A 17,867-nucleotide genomic window follows, 5' to 3' on the forward strand; every position below is an offset into this window, starting at 1 on the left:
CTGAATCATACTAACGTGCTGCAAAAGAAAAAATCCGATTAGCAGGTTTTTAAAGAAAATAGTTCACATTTGAGGAAATGGTGCTTATTCATTTTCTCAGAAAAGAATCAGATAAGAAGATTGGGCCTCACGCAGCAATATTCTCTTTAATTTCTCTTATATTATCTCTTAATTTTCTGTTAAGAGGAAAATATAAGAAGTCAACTCCAGATGCATCAAATGTTCTTAACCATCCAAATCTGCTCTTACCCAGGTGTGCTGAATGATGACTCACACTTAAAATTGAATAAATTCGAGGCGTGTGGCCAATTTGTTTAATATTAGCATAAGTAATGCCACCAAAACACCATATAAGGGCAGGCATTGTGCCATGAATTGGAGAGATGCAGATAGATAGATAGATAGATAGATAGATAGATAGATAGATAAATATCATCCAAGGGTTTTTATTGTCTTAATTGAGTTCAATGGACCAATAGTGTTTCTTTAGCCCACAAATTTAATAATCCAATCATTATAATCACTCGAACACATATAATAATATATTTTTTTTATGTTCCACAAATTAAAAACTTATGTTTACTTGCTTTGGGCAAACAATTTGTGGACTACATGTGAAAACAATGTGTTTTTTTCTCAACCACTCGTAACATTTTCCCTTACCAGGGTAAGAGAAAATTTTGGGTTCTAACAAAATAAGAAGAAATCGTGGATACGAACAAAACTAAGAAAAAATTTGTTCATATGATGCATCTTGCATGAGGCCCATTGAGTTTATATCAATCTTCTCATCTAACTTTCCACCAGAAAGCAAATAAGCCGAACTACTCCTTTAAATATTTTTAGTTTGCCATTGATTGTCAAGTCATAGTTCATATGCGAAGTAGAAGCAATCTGTCCATACGCCAGCAACGTCAGAAATCTCTGAAATGTCTCAGATTTTAAACTGCACAGTTAACACGGGTCCATGTCTGTGCGTCTCTCTGTGCGGCAAGTCAACAACATCCAAACGTCTTCTCACCAACAGCACTATAGTTACAACATGAAACCACATAGAGTGACAAAACCAGCGACGACGACTGTCTCGTTTGTCAGTAGCTCATTCATAAGCTCTTCAGTTTTAAGTGGCTGGGTCGAGAAGGCAATGGTCACCAATCTGTCAGTGGTCCCCATGCATCTTAAGTGCAGTTCTCTGTCTGAAAAGCATCAATGTTATTTTCCTGCTCCAGTCTCATCATGGACGACTCTCACAGAGGATCTGAGTCTGCATCCTGGGTTACAAGTAGATGGACCAGTAGATGATGTTAAAGAGGATGTACGCTCCAGGAAACACGACCCTGGAGTACTTGTCTATGGCGTGGGTGTCTATCCAAATGTTCACGTAGCCTCTGGATGGCCTCACCTGGCCTGTCATCTGCGGGTCATTCAGTGACACCTGGGCCAACATTCGATCCTGGCGGCCGCCGTTCTCTGGCATCCCATAATTCCCCGTGTTGTTGACATCCATGGACCCATAGCCAGTGATCTGGGGGTCGATCATCATGTCGTCAGGGTTGCCAATGCCGCATGTACACGGCAGCTAGAGAGAGGTAAAAAGGAAACCCTTTGAAATCTGTTTATTTCTGTAAAGCGAAACTAAAACAAGAATACAAATACATTAGTTTGTTTAACGTTCATCATTTTTCTGCACACTCAGAGACTTTAAATAACTTTGGCATGAAATATTTATAGAAGGATGTTTGTGCTGGAAATGTTCCTCAGGGTACGTGGGCAATTTGGCTCCATATGCTGCAGCATTTGGCAGATGAAGAATAGCAATATAGTGCACAAGCTGTAGTCCCAGAAATAATTCGCCATAGCCCCGAGAGCGGCTTAAAGTGAGCATAAAATTTAGAAAAATATTTATCTGTTTATTGGAAATGCACATAAAGTATTAATTCATGTTTCTACCAATTTAGACATATTTTAATGTTTAAAAAATATTAATACAAAATCAGGTCAGCCTTATCATGTGTTGACTTAGAGAGAGCTGTTTCATTTTACAGCAGCTGTCTCCTTTCTTACTTTTAATGGGAAACTATTTTTTAAATGCAGCTATTACAGGACACAACAGGAATTTTATCAGTAGACAATTTAACATTTTTTAAATTTAAATCAGCCCATATAGCTTTAAAAACATATAAGCTTTATGGTACATTTTAATTTGACCTCTAACCTTTTACCACCTACCACCGCTATATAGAACTTAACATCAATATTAGCTCATAAGTATTGATAATTTAGACTCATATGTTTGGTCAGCGTGGTCATGTTTAAAAAGAACATCCTGAAGGGAAGTAAGACGCCGTCTGCACCAGAGGTATCATCATAAACTAAAACAAAAATAAGCAATGAAAAATATTTTTAGAAAAACTGAAACTAAGTAAACTGAAACAATATTGCCTGGTTAAAAAAACTAATAAAAATACAATTAAAATTAATCTAAATTCATTCATCAGTTTTAGCTTTTTTAGCTATAATATATCACTACCAAAAAAAAGGAGACGGCATGAATTTCCGTCAACTCTCGTAACAATGAACCACAGAAATTGAACGGACTTGTCCTTCCAGGAGATGATCCGCAATTGCTTCACTAAAATAGCACGAAGATTAAACATTGACATTATTGCCATTCCTATACAGCTCTCGAAGCATGTATTTTCTATGTATGTATATTGCTGCATACTTCTAAGACAGTATAGCTGGCCTTAACAAAAGCAAACTAAAACTAAATATATAAAAACAAAAACTAAACTTTTCTGAAAAACTGAAACCCAACTAAAACTAGCAAAGGCACCTTTGAAAACTAACTAAAACTGAACTAAAATGCAATTGAAAAGTCAAAACTAGTGAATTGAAAATGTAAAACTATTATAACCGTGGTCTGCACACTGAAATTTGCAAGCTCCCAAGAAAAATAATTTAGCTACAATGCCTTGCAGAATATACAATTAAAACCTCAAACATAAGGCGTGGGGTGGGTATTAAAGGGTTAAACTATTACTGTTAGAACTGTAAAGGATACCATGTCCTCGGCACAGATCCAAATCTATGTGGCGAGGGTTTAATTCATGGGGAAAAACAGCATTAAACATCAAGAAAATGTTTGTTGCACAAACTGTCGTAATTAAATATTCATGAAAACATCAGAGCATTTGCTTCCTTATTTTTACTGGCGAAAAGGGAGAAGAATGAGTTGGTCACACATTCATTATTTAGTATGAAAAGAAATATGATTTCATCACTCAGTAAGAATAAAGCAGTTATTTACTTTGTCTTTGGAACACTTTGGCCACTGATTAAATTTGGCAATGTTGCACTCGTTCACTCAGAAGAAACAAGGACATCAATACTTCCAGGCTTCTAAGTGCTATAATTTATTTTTGTGTTTAATTTTTAAGCGCTCTTTTTCTGTGTGCAGTAAAGCAGCAGAGAGATTATTACACTGGCTTGGTAATATTAAACTGTCCATGTGAATAATTAAGAGATCAACATGTAATACTGCGTTTTTTAAACACAAGGCAATTAACAACCACAGAGTGAAATAACACTTACTCTCTCCCTCAGTTTCCTCTCTTTCCTCTCCTGCACGGTGGAGAGGTAGTTGACCGCCGCGTACTCTATCACCGACAGGAAGACAAAGACAAAACTGACCCAGAGGTAAATGTCCACTGCCTTGATGTAGGAGACCCGCGGCATGGAGGCGTTGACCCCGGTGATGATGGTGGACATGGTCAGCACGGTGGTGATGCCTGGAGGGAAACACACAAACAGTTTAGTCACATCAGAGAGCTTATTTACTGTATCACCTTGCTGGGGAGCTAAAAACAAATGCTAAATATCATAGAAAGGGCTGAACATGAGACAATACAATTTTTTTTTATTATTTTGTGCTGCTTTTTTATTTGTGTAATTTTTTATTTTGTGCTCTCCCTCCTCCTCAGGAGGGTCAGAGGTCAGGCTCAGCTGCAGAACGAAAAAAAACTAATATGACCGACTTATTGGATGACTTTCTCTTTACACTTCAGCAGGGCAAATACTTCCTGAGGTAAGAGCCTTAATCCAGAACTTATGTTGTAAGAGCAGACTCCCTACTCACTATTTCTGCTACCTGATCCCAACCTGTGAGTCGGGAACCCCTTAAAGGGTTAAAATGTGAGGGGTCATGACATGTTTAACAAATAGAAAAGGACAAAATAAATACCATATTTCTGCTATGGAATTTATTTCCCTGATTTTTTTCTAATCTTTTGCTTTATTCTTGTGAAATCACAGGTAGACTTTACCTCTAAAGTCCTATAAGAAATGTTCATAATATACAACCAGGGATGGGAAATCACTCAGTAAACTGCTCGCAGCTCATAGACAACCTTCCGACAAGGTGCTGCGAGTTGACACTGCTTTATTTTGAAGAAATAATTTGACATTTTTGCGAAATACGCTTATTTGCTTTCTTGCTGGAAGTTACACGAGAAGATCGATTACACTCTCACGTCTGTAGGTAAAATATGAAGCTACAGCCAGCAGCCGGTTAGCTCAGAATTGCATAAAGACTGTAAACAAGCTCATTAATTATAATGTTATATCTTGTTTGTTTAATTCTTACAAAAAAAAAGTGTAAAAAAAACAATTTGCAGTTTTTCGGGTTTTGTGCCCAGAACCATTAACTTCCTGGAATCTCAGTTGGTTCCCTGGCAACGAAACAAGACATATGGTGCCTTCAAATGAAACTCATGAGCTTGTGTTTACATCATGGGAAGTCGTGTACACAATGTGCTTGGCGTTCAAGTGGTTAAGTCGTGAAAACACAGCTGCTAGGCAACGTTACTGTTGGCGTCTAGAAGCCACTAGAGGCTAACAATTTAGCAAGCGGGTAACATAATGCAGTAAATGCAAAGGCATAATGACAGAGGAAAAAGATGAGGCCGTTGGTAGTACCAACATTTTCGCATTATAAAATTACGAAGAAAAACAATATACGACTAAAATTACAATATAGTAACTTATTATGCACCAAAAAATTAACTTCCAAGGCCTCCGCCATTTCTGACAACGTCAACAAACACGTCAACAAACACGTCACAACTCGGAGCTTTCAGAAACTTTCCACTTACGAGGTCGTGAATACCACAAGAGGAGGGCGTTCATATGTACTCTTCTGGTGAACATAGTAAACACGACCCCATTTGAAGGCACCGTCCATAATTAATGACCTTGATAGGCTGTTTTTTTTGTTAGCTTTGGACACACCCAGACTGGTTGTTTCCTCCTATTTGCAGTCTTTATGCTAAGCTTAGCTAACTGCCTTCTGGCCAGCTACTGTATATCTACGGCACAGATGTGAGAGCGGTGTCGATCTTCTCATCTAACTCTCGGCAAGAAAACAAATTAGCGTATTCCCCAAAGTTTGGGTTCACAAAGACGTTGGGAATCACTGCACTATGCCACCCTGCTTTTCGGAATAACCCTTCATTTTTCAAACTAAACAATCTTTTTGTAGAGCTAGGTTTCTTTGCTAAGGTTAAGGAAACTACCTAGTGGCACCCTGGCGGGGACGGCCCTGCGGTCAATCCAGAAGGACACCCAGGACAGCATGACCATCAGAGTAGCAGGGAAGTAGGTCTGCAGCAGGAAGAAGAAGATGTGGCGCCGCAGGGTGAAGTGGATGTACAAACGATTGTACCAGCCTGGAAAGAAAAAAGATCACCATTACATTGTCATATGTTAGCCGCCGATACACCGTACAAACACTCGAAGCGGAGGTTCCCAGCTATTGTGGCAGGCAGAGATAAGACGCAAAATCCTTTTTGTGCTTCAGGTTGCTCTTGAGAGCTAGAGAGTGACATATGGTTATAAGAAGGCTGCAGGGCGGTCACAGTGGCTTTACAGCAGCGTACGAGTGAGAGATTCATTTCGTTTCACAGTAAGGATTTAATATTAGTACATTCTTCTCGGTGTGACATGCAAGGAAGACTCAATCCTTAAATTGGAAAAGGCTTATAAAGTTAAATGACATTCATTGAAGTTCTAATTCAATTGTGATCTGGTCTTTCCCTGCATGGTGCACACATTTGGTCCATTTGCATAATCGGTTCAGTTTTACTGTATGTATTAGAAGTGCTTGTGTTGTGGATTTCAGTAACCTGTGCTGCTGTAGAAAGCCAGCTTGGTGGTGGTGTGAAATTTCTGGATGAGGAACTGGGACAGAGATATTCTCTCGTCCGTGTTCAGGGATTCGTTGCCTTTCTTCCAGTACAACATCAGGTCGTCATCTGTGTACGCATCTGGAGGGGAAAGACGTAGAAGTGAGCACATCTGTAACAAATGTGGGAAGAATTAAAAAGACAAGACTACAATTCTAAAGCATCACTAGTAGTCCTGAGAGACAACAATATCCATTACACCCTTTGATTTTGAGTCTAGTAGAGGAGCTAAGAGAGTGATGCTAGAGGAAAGGGTCTTGGCATATTATGGCATGATATATCTGGGATTTCATGAGATATCTGGTGAGCAAACTTGAGCAATTTGGCCTGAGGATAGTGCGAGAGGAAAGCTTATATAGTGTCCAAAATGGAAATGATAAAGAGGTGTGTACTGTATGTGCTCAGTAAATGTTGATATTTCTTGTATATAAGTTTGGCACGTTGATGGCGCTAGAAGAAAGGGCAGAGAGGTTGGAATCCATACTCTGGGAATCATGAAAATGAATTTCACTGAAATCCAGACATTCGTTTTTCAGATTAAGGAAGCTTTGAAAAAAGCGATTGTGTTGCTAAAGTATTTGTTCATATTTTTGATAAATCCACTCACAGCTCTCGATCTCCAGCGAGCAGGTTTGGGTGTCCAGAGGGAAGCGGCTGAGGTCCATGTTGCACATGGCAGTGACAGTGACTCTGACACAAAGAAAAACATGCACTTTAATTCAACTTCCTCAGGTAACCGCACGGGTGAAGGGTACATTTACACATTTCTCTATATAGGCTGCTATATTAGTTGACCATCACCTATTGTGAATCATCAAGTAAATCAGTGGTGCCCTGTAGCATTTCTGATGACTGCTATGTGATCTTTTCATGTGGTGTGTTTCATGTGGCATTGCTTAACTTTTTAATGTGCCTGTTGTAAAAAACTTTTCTATTGTGATGTTTTTCTTTTTCTTTTAAAGTACAGGGAAATAAAACTTTGGTGAGTTAATCCTCCTTGGTTAAGTTGAGGCTCCTATCGATGTGTTTACCTGAGACTGTAGAGGACGTTGCCGTCAGGGTAAACCCTCAGCATGACGTTATCGGTCGTGGTGTCGTGGATAAACGAGCGCTTGGAGTGGACGAAGAACATGTCAGGAACCCAAATCTTCTTCACCAGGCGACTGTCGAAGGTCATGCTCTGGTTGTTGGTGCTCGGGAATGACAGCCGCTCGTCCTTCCAGTAGTGACGCAGGTACAGAGTCATGGTAAAGTCCTAAGAGAAGAAAAGAAACTGGTAAGTACAACAATACAACAAAGAAAAAATACTCCATTACGAGTGAAAGTCGTGCATTCAAAAATCGTACACAAGCTACAGCAGATAAAGTATATAAAGTAGTTCAACTTAACACTATACCTTCACCAACTACAACATTAAAGTTATGAACACATCAGTTATTTTATTTATTTATTTGTAAGGGACATTTACAGAGAAACATTGACAGTTGCAGAAGCAGTGACCCCTTGCACTTTTGGCACTTTAAGTATATTTGATGCTAATACTTTTGTACTTTCACTAAAGTACAAATTTGAATACAGGACTTTTACTTGTAACATAATATTTATACACTGTCTGACTACTTCTTCTACCTCTGTGGTGTTTTATATTATAACCTGTAAAAGATCATTCTAAAAAGTATACCAACAGGCTATTTCATACTTACCATATCCACCTCGGAGATGGTGTCCAGACTTTCAACCTGAACATCCACTCCAACAGGAATTGGAGGACCTGAAAGAAAATGGACTCATGTCAGAAATATATAACAAATGAAGAAGTGTTATTTTTTCTGCATAGAAGCTTGAGCTCTGCCTGATTTTGGATGTACCAGTGGGTAAAAACAGTCAAGGTGACCATAACAGAGACTGTTTGTTTTGAAAATCACGTGTCCAAAAAGAACAATGAATCACACAAATTTAGAGCAACTGCTTGAGCCACGACTGCGTCGGTCTGGCTGGGATTTCTACTTTTGACCTATTTTAGCCTTTCTACTCTGCATCATCATCCTCCAATAGTACACAAATGCAATTAGGTCACAATAATGGATCAAAGTTGATGCAGCGGTGGATGAAATCCAGCTCTCTTTTCCATTTCCAGCTGAGACGCACTTGATGTTTTGAAATCAAACGAACCAAAGGGGTTTTGCGAGGGTCACTTGGTGAGTTTTCAGCAGCAGATTGTCGTGTGATTAAAAGTAGTCGCGGTCTGATAAAAACAACACGTGTTTCTCTCTTCAAAGCCTCATGGCTGAGATTTTTTTTTGTAGTTAAATACAGCTCTCGTGTTTGTGATTACTTGGTTTAAATGACAAATGAAAGGATAAAGACAGCTAAAAGGATAATAAATGTATTACTATATTCTAGTGAAAACAAAAGCCTTTCTGTTTCAAATCCCTCTAATATACAGTGATGATGCAAAAAAGACGTCTATCATCACACACATGCGATGTAAAGAACTGAGCTGCAATTGGAAACTGTGGCACAGCTTGCATGGATGGTGTCATTAAGATCTCCAAGAGCTTAATGCTTATAGGACTGTTTTGCCCAAACCAATGAGCAGATCTTATCCAGCTGAGCATGCAGCCTCTACCACATCCACCCAGCACGTCTGAGCTTTACAAATAAAACCATTTTATTTAAAAAGCAATGAAGTAACATTAATTTTCTGACCTCCAAATGCCGGCCTCATGGTGAAATCGTGGTCGTCTATTCTCAGGAGTTGCTCAGATTTTGTCATCAGAGTTTTTGTCATGTCGGGACTGCGTTTGTAAATTGGGCTGTAAAACAAAAAAAGAAAGACGTGGTTCACAATGAGCTTTCAGGGATATGTCATGTGTGGTTTTAATGTCCAAATCAATTTAGCCAAAGAATCAATATTACTTAGAAAACATTTTAATCAAAGATTTTGAAAACTCACTTTCCGGTTTTGGGACCTCCACCCCCATCCATGCTGGTCTCTCTTCGCGACCTGATAAGTTAACAACAGTAATACATAATTGAGATTGCTGAGATTTTATAGTCAAATCAAGATGTCTTTTTTAGCTTTCTTTACAAGATTTTTCATTCTCAGTTCTAATATATGTAGAGCAGAAATCCACAGAAATTTAATCTGCAGCAATTTTGATAATCGAATGATCCTTTTAGTTATTTCTTAAGCAAAAAAGCCAAACATTTGCTTGTTCCAGCTTCTCAATTGAGAGGATTTGATGCTTTTCTTTGTTGTATGTGACAGTAAACTGAATATCTTTGGGCTTTTGACTGTTGTTCAGCCAAAACAAGACATCTGAAGGCATCACCTTGGACTGTGGGAATTGCAATTCAAATTTATTTCAGTGCTTTAAAATGATTAAATATGCAGCTGTGATGGTTTTCTATGTCATATATGCTGTATGATGGTAAAGTTAATATATTTGAGTTTATATATATTATACATTTGGTTTTGAGCTGTTGGTTGGAAAAACAAGCAATTTAAATATGTCATCTAGATCTCTGTGAAATTAAACTGTTCAGTATTTTCTACTGTATTTAACAGTCTAAAAGATTAATAGATAGATTAATTGAGAACATAATCAGCAGATTAATCAATCATTAAAATAATCATTAGCTGCAGCTTTAATTTTGAAAGAAATGATGATGCGCATGTCATTGGCAAGCCTAAATCTACATGGTTTTAGAGTAGGGACAATAATTTAGCCCTTTTTTTGTTTTGTTTTGATGCTTCTCACTTCCTAAGACGATGTAGTAGTACATTCTGTTACATCACACACATTTTATCCACAAATAGCATAAAGGGCAGAAGAGAATTTCCTCATCACATCTGATTTAGAGCAAGCCAGCTCTTCTCTGGTGTCACTTTACAAGAGGGGTTTGCCTTTGTATACTTGTATTTTAGGCAGCCTTTTGAGGCCAAAAAGATTTCCAAAAACCCTAAAATGGATTATTAGAGTAGAGCATGCTGTGACAGACAGGGACAAATCCCTGTGACAACCATAGACATGCATTAAGGAAATACCACAGAGGAAGAGAGAGAGCGCGGGGGAGAGATGAATGGACTGCACAAAAACAGAAAAAAATTTAAAACGAAACGGTGAGAAGAGGGTTTCTCTGGCTCGCTTGCAGAGCTCTGATGGGCAATGGGTGCTACTCGTCTGCGTCCATCCAGCAGCTGGTTCCTAATCCTCTTGGCAGAAACCCTCTCCAATCCCCCCTCTCTCTCCGCCTGCCTGCCTACGCCACACAGCAGACCGCCTGTATACACACTATTTCTGCTTCGGACCTGCATGCATGCAAACGCAGTAGGGGCTGCATCAGGGTTAATGGGCCAGAGTCCAGTAGAGGTCATTGTGGACACACTGATGACGTATGCAGAGAGCAGTAACAGCAGAGCAAGTTGAGAAAAAGGGAATTAAAGATTACCGGCTGACTGGGTAGAACAGATAGGGTGTAATATCTTCATTTGATGTATTTTTAGACTTATTTTACAACAAAAATCATTGACATATAGACAGTGGTGGAATGTAACTAAGTACTAGTAATAGTCACTAGTTACTTTGCAGAGTCTGATTATTAACACAAAATATAAATCAACAATAAATGACCATGTATTATTATGGATTAAGCTACCTGGCAGTATAAAAACATAAAAAAAGTATCCCCACACACTACATCGCTAGGCTAATTATCATTATAAGTTAGTGCCTTTATTTTCGTAATTTTACGACTTTTTTTCTCGTAAAATTACAAATTTATTCTCGTAATATTCCGACTTTTTTCTCATAAATGTATGACTTTTTATCTCGTAATTTTACTACTTTTTTTCTTGTAATATTACGACTTTATTCACATAATATTACGACTTTATTCTCCAAATCTCCGATTTTTTTCTCTCCTCAATGTGGCCCTAATACTCCGTCGTACAATACTTTTACTTTCAATAGCCTAACAGTTCGCTACATTTAATGCACTACTAGCCTACTCACTAACATGCGTCTGCCAGGTTAGGAAAGACAACTTGTAGAAAGCTACTGGTTGCCAGGCAACTACTGGTACCTCGCAAGTGTTGCGGAATTAATGTTCTGTCATCAATGCTACTGCTGTTATCTTAAATTAGCCATTTTGGTGGACAACTCGTCAGTTTAATGTGGAAGAGAGATGGAAAAACTACCACAGAAAAAAAAGGAGATTTCAGTAGAAATGGATCAGCTCTTCTTCTGACCTCAGGGGACAGAAAAAGTGATCTGCCTTATCTGCAAACAGGTGAATTCGGTGCTCATGTAATTTAAGCTAATACAAAATGCCATTTTGAGACCAATTATAAATACTACGTCAAGTTCATGGGTGAAGAGAACAAATGCAAGGTTGAATAGTTTTAACGAGGCTTATCTGCCCAACGATCAGTCTTAAAAATATTGTGAAGCTGTAACCAGGAGAGCTATGTGGTGTCTCTATCTCCAGGGTCGGCTCTAGGCCTTTTGGTGCCCTATAGGTGAAATTGGGATTTGGACCCCCAGTGGTGGCGCCAATATAGGATTAGGTAAGATTTTTATTTCCATAATATAAATAAACAATTGGTCAATGATATTGTTGGCTTAAAAGTGTTTAGACAGTTTCACTACAACGAGAGTTACAGGGGTGAAACTTTATTTATTTGTTCATTTGTTACCTCAATGTAGAAAATAAGAAAGGGCGCCCATCGGCATTTTTAAAAAACATTTTTTTAGAGGGCCCCCCAGAAGTAGGGTGACCAGATCCCAACAATCCAAATGTGGGACAAAGAGTATGTTTGTGTGGGACAATGTGGGACACGATACCAAAGCTGAGAGGTAGTCTACAATTCTGATATAATGTCTATCTAACTTAAATAACAGACATTTTATTCCACCCCTTATCTTGTAACATCTCTATGCTTGGCCCTGAATGCATCCATAGATCGGCACATCTCTTATTGAGCCGCACGTTTCTTGTGAGACTCACATGAACTTTGACGCTTCATGTTGTATTCCCCCTGTATATGAAATTGAAAAATAACTAATTTCACAAAAAACTCTGAGAATCACCTTCCACCGGCTTATAAATAATAAGTAATTTGACAGTCTTTGTTGTAGCTGCTTTTCCTTTACTTTGTAGTTTCCATCATATTCCGTCCAAAACCTGCATAGTTTGTGACTTTGCGGTGACTCTCAATTTTCTCCGTTGGGCATTGCGTAGCAAAGACAGTGAAATGTTAACCTGCACTTGACCCACGTGTGCGCAGTTTGACAACAAACAAAGCCCCGTGATGACAGCCTTGCATTCTTCACAGCCATTGCATAAAAGCCAGTTTTTAAAAAATGCAGCTGTCCTGCAGTGATTTTTACTTTTGAAAACTAGAGCCAATGAAAATGTGGGACATCGTCTCAATATGTGGGACTTGGGACAAGGGATAAAAATGCTGTCCAGTTCCTCTTTAAGTGGGACACCTGGTCACCCAGAAGTAGGAGCCCTAGGCAACTGCCTATATGGCCTATGCCTTAAGCCGGCCCTGCGTATTTCACGAAATAGCTAAGCTGTTCAGTGAAAGAGACATCGTATGCCCTGACCTGAACCTGACCCTCAGTCTTATGCTGCTTCCTAAATTGGCACTCAGTCATCAAACCCCTGCTTTAGTTGTTTATGTGGAGTTATGTTCTCAATACATCCATGATGTGGAGGTGTGAAAAAAGAAAAAGTAAGAGGGAAATCGAAAAAAAAACAAGCAGGATGATTCATTTTTTCACATCATCACAGTGTGTCTTTCTGTCTCAATAATCATCCAACGACCACTCAAAATTATCCTCATGAGGGTTTTTCTCCTCAGATGTTTTCATGTGTGGGATTCTTCTGTCCTACACGTATCCCCCCTCTCTGCTTCCTCCTCAAGGCAGCGAGTGAAAAGAAAATGTAAGTAATATAGGGAAAACTCCCACAACTCACGCCAGCAGCATCCAGCCGCTTTCGCAATTTCACACTCCGTGAGAGGAGGAGTGGAGTGATGAGAAACAGGGAGAAGAAAGGTTCGACTTCTGCATAAGTGTATGAGATGTTTCCAGCCTGCTGGATGAGGAATGAGAGATTTACATTTGATTTGTATTCTCAGACTGTGTGTGTGTCAGCAGAGAGAAAGACACGATGTGAGAGGACTTTTAACTAGTTGCAGGGGAAAAAAACAGATTTGATAACAAGGCGACACTGGTGTTTAGAGATTAGGCAGCTTTGAGCAACTCGATGCTTTTCTGTCTTTTGAAGATTTTCCACAGATGATTATGATTGTGCTCCTCTTATACTTAATGATCATCCTAATAACCTCAGGGCTGAGATGATCACTATAAATGACTGTAGATTTCACGGAGGATTGTTTAGATTTAAAAAGGCAGCTTGAACTGTTTAACCCACATTCAGTTTGCTATAATGTACATAAGAACCAGCAGGTATGTAATGTCAAACGCATTTATTTCACGCAAATGATGAGAATCTTAGCAGCGGCTCTGATCTATAAATAACAACAGCTACCGCATGAAAAGTGATAGTGTATCTAAAGGCAGAGGGATTATATGATTTGACAGGGTTTGTTGAATATATTAAGCGTGGATGCAAATCATTCAACGCTGATTGCCTTATGAGGCGCTGTACTTTGCCTGCTTGGGAAATTCTTATCATCATTTCTCACTTGATGACCTCAGGATATAGTTGAGCTCTTGATATGCTGATATTTCTACAAGAGAATAGTTGAGTTTGTAGATGTCAATGCTGGAAAAGAGTCCAATCTATAGGGAATTTTGGACAGACATTTTTTATTTTTCTCCTTATTTTTTAAGGCAAATATTCCCATGTTACTCTTAGCAAGTGTTCAGAGCCATCTAAAAGTGTTGACTTTGTGAAGCTGAACGTATTATAATTGTGCTCCTCTTATATGTTAAATATAAAAGGAGCACACCAATGATTAATCGATTAGTCTATTTTGACAACAGAATGCCAAACATTTGCTCGCTCCATCTGAAAATGCAAATGTCAAGATGCTTTTCTTTGTCTTTTGTGACAGTATATATTAAATATTTTTAGGTTTTGGACTGTTCGACGGATTAAACAAGACATCAACTTGGGCTTTAACAAAATGTGATGGGCATTTTCCACAATTTTCTGACAATTTATCATACAAACAGAAAATCAGCAGATTCATTGGTAATGAAAACATCATTAGTTGCAGCCCCATGAGTTATTTCTCTGCTCACAGCCCTCGACAGGTGTTCAAAGCCATCTGGGGGTGTTATTAAAATTCATTCTGACAATTTTTGCTGTGCATGTAAACATTCATCTTTCTAAATACCTTACAGCTGTTTTTTATGCTCCAAAATGTGCTCCAAATGTAACTGACTCACTGAAATAATGATCAAATTTGCATTTCTAATGCACGTCAAAGACTGAGATGCTTATTGCTTGTTTTGTAAGGTAGTCGTATTTCTTGCACTGAGAGTAGGCTATGTGAGGCTGCACCTCCACACACTGTTCAATACACTTAGAGGTTCTCTTTATGATATTCAGAGCATTAATATAGCATCAAACAACTATTTGTTATGTAAAGATATAGCGGAGTAATGTCACCCTGAGCAGAGAACGAAGTCGCTCTCCCTCTGTGTGTGTTGTTATCCGAGCTTCTCCGTGCTTTGTTGACATAGCCAGGTGCGTGCCTTTTAGCGCATGTTAGTGCATGTGAGCGTGCCCTACTGGCTCGCTCACGGCTGCTGCTCTGCACTGCTTGCATACGGCGGTTACAGCTGATAACGCCGTCCCAACCGAAAGGCGTTGTCGCGGAAGCATAACGACCACCCTCCGGTTCCCCCTCAGTTAAACACCGTTAGCTCTGTCAGCACTCTTCGCGCTGTTGGCCGTCGCCGTGTTGAGAGCCATGTGGAGGCAATATATACAGTATATGCTCTGAATTTCGAATTTAGCACCTTTAGGGATACAACATATATTCTTAATAGAGTTGAAACAAGTCGATTGACCCAAAATTGCGACTATTTGATAATTAATTTTCATTTTTTTAGTAAAAATGGCAAAAAACAAAAACAAAACAGTGGTTCTAGCTTCTTAAATGTGAATATGTGCTGTTTTTGTTGTCTTATATGATAGTACACTGAATATCTTTAAGTTTTGGACTGTTGGCCAGACTAAATAAGGCATTATAAACTGTCACCATTGGCTCTGGGAACTTGCATAGCATGATTTTGTTCTTACATTTTATAAACCAAATGATAAATCGAGAAAATAATCAGCAGATTTTGAATCAATTGTGAAAATAATTGTAATTTGCAGCCCTACTTTGTACACACCAGTATAGAATATTATGAGAATTCAAAAACAATCATTTCTGAAAATTTGTATTTAAGCATTCAGCTTTGTAAATACCAATTTTCAACTGTTTTTCCGCTTCACTACGGGCCTCAAATTGAACTGAATCATTAAAATAATGTCAAATTTTTGATTATCAGCATCACGTTATCAGCATTTCTAATGTGAGTCAAAAAGGACTAAGATGCCAGTCGCTTGTTTTGTAGTGCAAATGTGACATTTCTTCCACCACAGATATGCCAGACTGCACCTCCACATACTGTTCTGCAGTGATAAAACTTCTATAAGCAAACAAACAAAAACCTTTCTATTTAAATCCCTTCCAAATGTTGAAGCCAATTCAGTCAATAACATGTAGAATTGAGGGTGCTTTAACAATTCCCAGATGTAGTTCAGACCCCGACTAAAACATCTAATCCATTGGACGCATTAACAAGGCAGCAATTAGCCTAAATAATCACCTGGAAATGACATTGGCTACAACTGCTGCCAGTGGGGAAAACAGTCATTAACTGGCCCGCGGCAGTTGTGGGGCAAGAGAACACATCATACACTAGTAGTGCATAAATAGATGTGGGGATTTAGGTCTCCCTCTCTCACTCTCTCTCTCTCTCTCTCGCCACTCTCCAATCTGCTGTCTGAATAAGTCTGTTTTCAGAGGGGGAGGGAGCAGCACAGGTGACACAGGAAATACCGGACAACATCGTGTAAACCTCAAAAAACATCTAAAAGAACATAAAGAAGCCCTTCTGGGGAGCATAAAACAAAAGAACGTTTGCATTCATTTAAAGCTGTCAAGACAATAAAAAACATGCACTCCATTGTTAGTTTTTAATACATTTTTTTGTGACTCCTTTGACATTACCTGCTCTGTTTGTTGGTCTCCAGCTTGTGACCCCTCGACTGGGTCATCCTCCCAGCGGCACCCGCGAGCCAAACACAGAAGAGCACAAGAACAGCATCCACCTGCATGGTTCACATTCCCCAGAGGACGGACCTCTCCTGTCAGTCAGAATCTACTCCCCTCCAGGGTTTGGAGCACTCTGCCTTGCCGAGACATTCCCTTCTCCAGCGCCAGAGCCGATAACAGGAAAGGAAAAACAGCAACAGCAGCAGCAGCCACACTGAGCTATTATACGGCCTGAGTGGAAAACATCCTACGGTGCTTAATCTCCACAGTGGGAAAAGCAATTTTGACTAAACCCATAAATCCTTGAGCGTCAGATGGTACAGATTTGATCCCTCCAGCGGCGGATGTGCCTGCCTCTCTGTGCTCTGCTGTGCTCAGATACCCTGCACTCTGATGTGCTCTACTCCACTTTGCACCGCCCAGAAACACCAATTCTCACAATGATGCGGCGCGCTCATTTGTAAGGTCAACGGTTTAGAGCTGCAGACTCACAGAGAGAGGCTGAGAGGGAGCTCTGTGTCTGATGTGAAAGGCTGCTCGGCTCCTTTCTTTCTCATGCAGGAGTCTCGTGTCTGGCGTGTCAAATATCTCTGCCAAAAAAATTGCAAATTTGCATTTCTTGCTTGTCGGTGTTTTTGTGGGATTTCAGTTTTGTTTAATATGAAACTTGGAATGTAGGGTTTTATGATTGAGGAGTTATTTTCTCGCTGTCTGCCGTGTCTACTGCGTTTTCTCAGGGGACTCAGATTTTGGAATATTTTCCAAAAAATGATTACACAGGTTGATGCGTTGTCAAATCCAGCAGAAATAAGGCCAACAGAGGTTTTTAAACAAGAGCCCTAGAAATCTACAACATTTAGAGCATATATAATATGGACTATTTAGCCAATAAAGCAACTGATTATTTAATATTTGCAGTGTTTTTCAACATCTTCTGTTCTGTCAAATAATGGATAAGAAATACAGGACTACATTGATTGGTTACAACAGACAGTCTGATCATCGCACACCTATCAATCTGCTTCAAAAATCTCAAGAGGATGAATAATGGGTGTGATTTCAGTTTAGAAACGCACTAGAGGCTGCACCACTATTCGTCTGTCCGTCTGAATAAGCCAATCAAAAAATGTCTCAGCGCTGACGTCACCGGCCATGTGGCCCCCTTTTTTTTTTAGCAGACTGAACAGTTGGATTATAAAATCATGAATTTGGGTTAGCTCCATGGACGTCAATCTGAAAATTGGTGTAAGTAACGTTAGGCATCGTTTTTTGTTTCAGATTTGTGGATCCTTTTTTTTTTTTTTTTTACA

General features: G+C 39.2%; 1 protein-coding gene across 1 annotated transcript; it reads right to left on the bottom strand.

Moving 5' to 3' along the window:
* Positions 1-425: 425 nt before the first annotated feature.
* LOC141783722 (gamma-aminobutyric acid receptor subunit rho-1-like) lies at positions 426-17,421 on the bottom strand. The gene is made up of 10 exons (XM_074661170.1): positions 16,513-17,421; positions 9,199-9,249; positions 8,952-9,058; positions 7,946-8,013; positions 7,274-7,497; positions 6,850-6,932; positions 6,183-6,323; positions 5,574-5,726; positions 3,595-3,791; positions 426-1,579 (listed from the first exon to the last, which is right to left on the bottom strand). Exons 1-10 carry the CDS (start codon positions 16,617-16,619, stop codon positions 1,277-1,279), a joined length of 1,434 nt encoding a protein of 477 aa, XP_074517271.1. The 5' UTR covers positions 16,620-17,421; the 3' UTR covers positions 426-1,276.
* Positions 17,422-17,867: the final 446 nt, after the last annotated feature.

This window comes from Sebastes fasciatus, chromosome 15, assembly GCF_043250625.1.
Source record: "Sebastes fasciatus isolate fSebFas1 chromosome 15, fSebFas1.pri, whole genome shotgun sequence".
NCBI lineage: Eukaryota > Metazoa > Chordata > Actinopteri > Perciformes > Sebastidae > Sebastes > Sebastes fasciatus.

Coding starts and splice junctions, on each gene's coding strand:
- LOC141783722 (XM_074661170.1), bottom strand. CDS start 16,619: ATGCAGGTGGATGCTGTTCTTGTGCTCTTCTGTGTTTGGCTCGCGGGT. Junction 9,059..9,198: donor GGAGGTCCCAAAACCGGAAA/GTGAGTTTTCAA, acceptor TTTGTTTTACAG/CCCAATTTACAAACGCAGTC. Junction 8,014..8,951: donor CATGAGGCCGGCATTTGGAG/GTCAGAAAATTA, acceptor ATTTTCTTTCAG/GTCCTCCAATTCCTGTTGGA.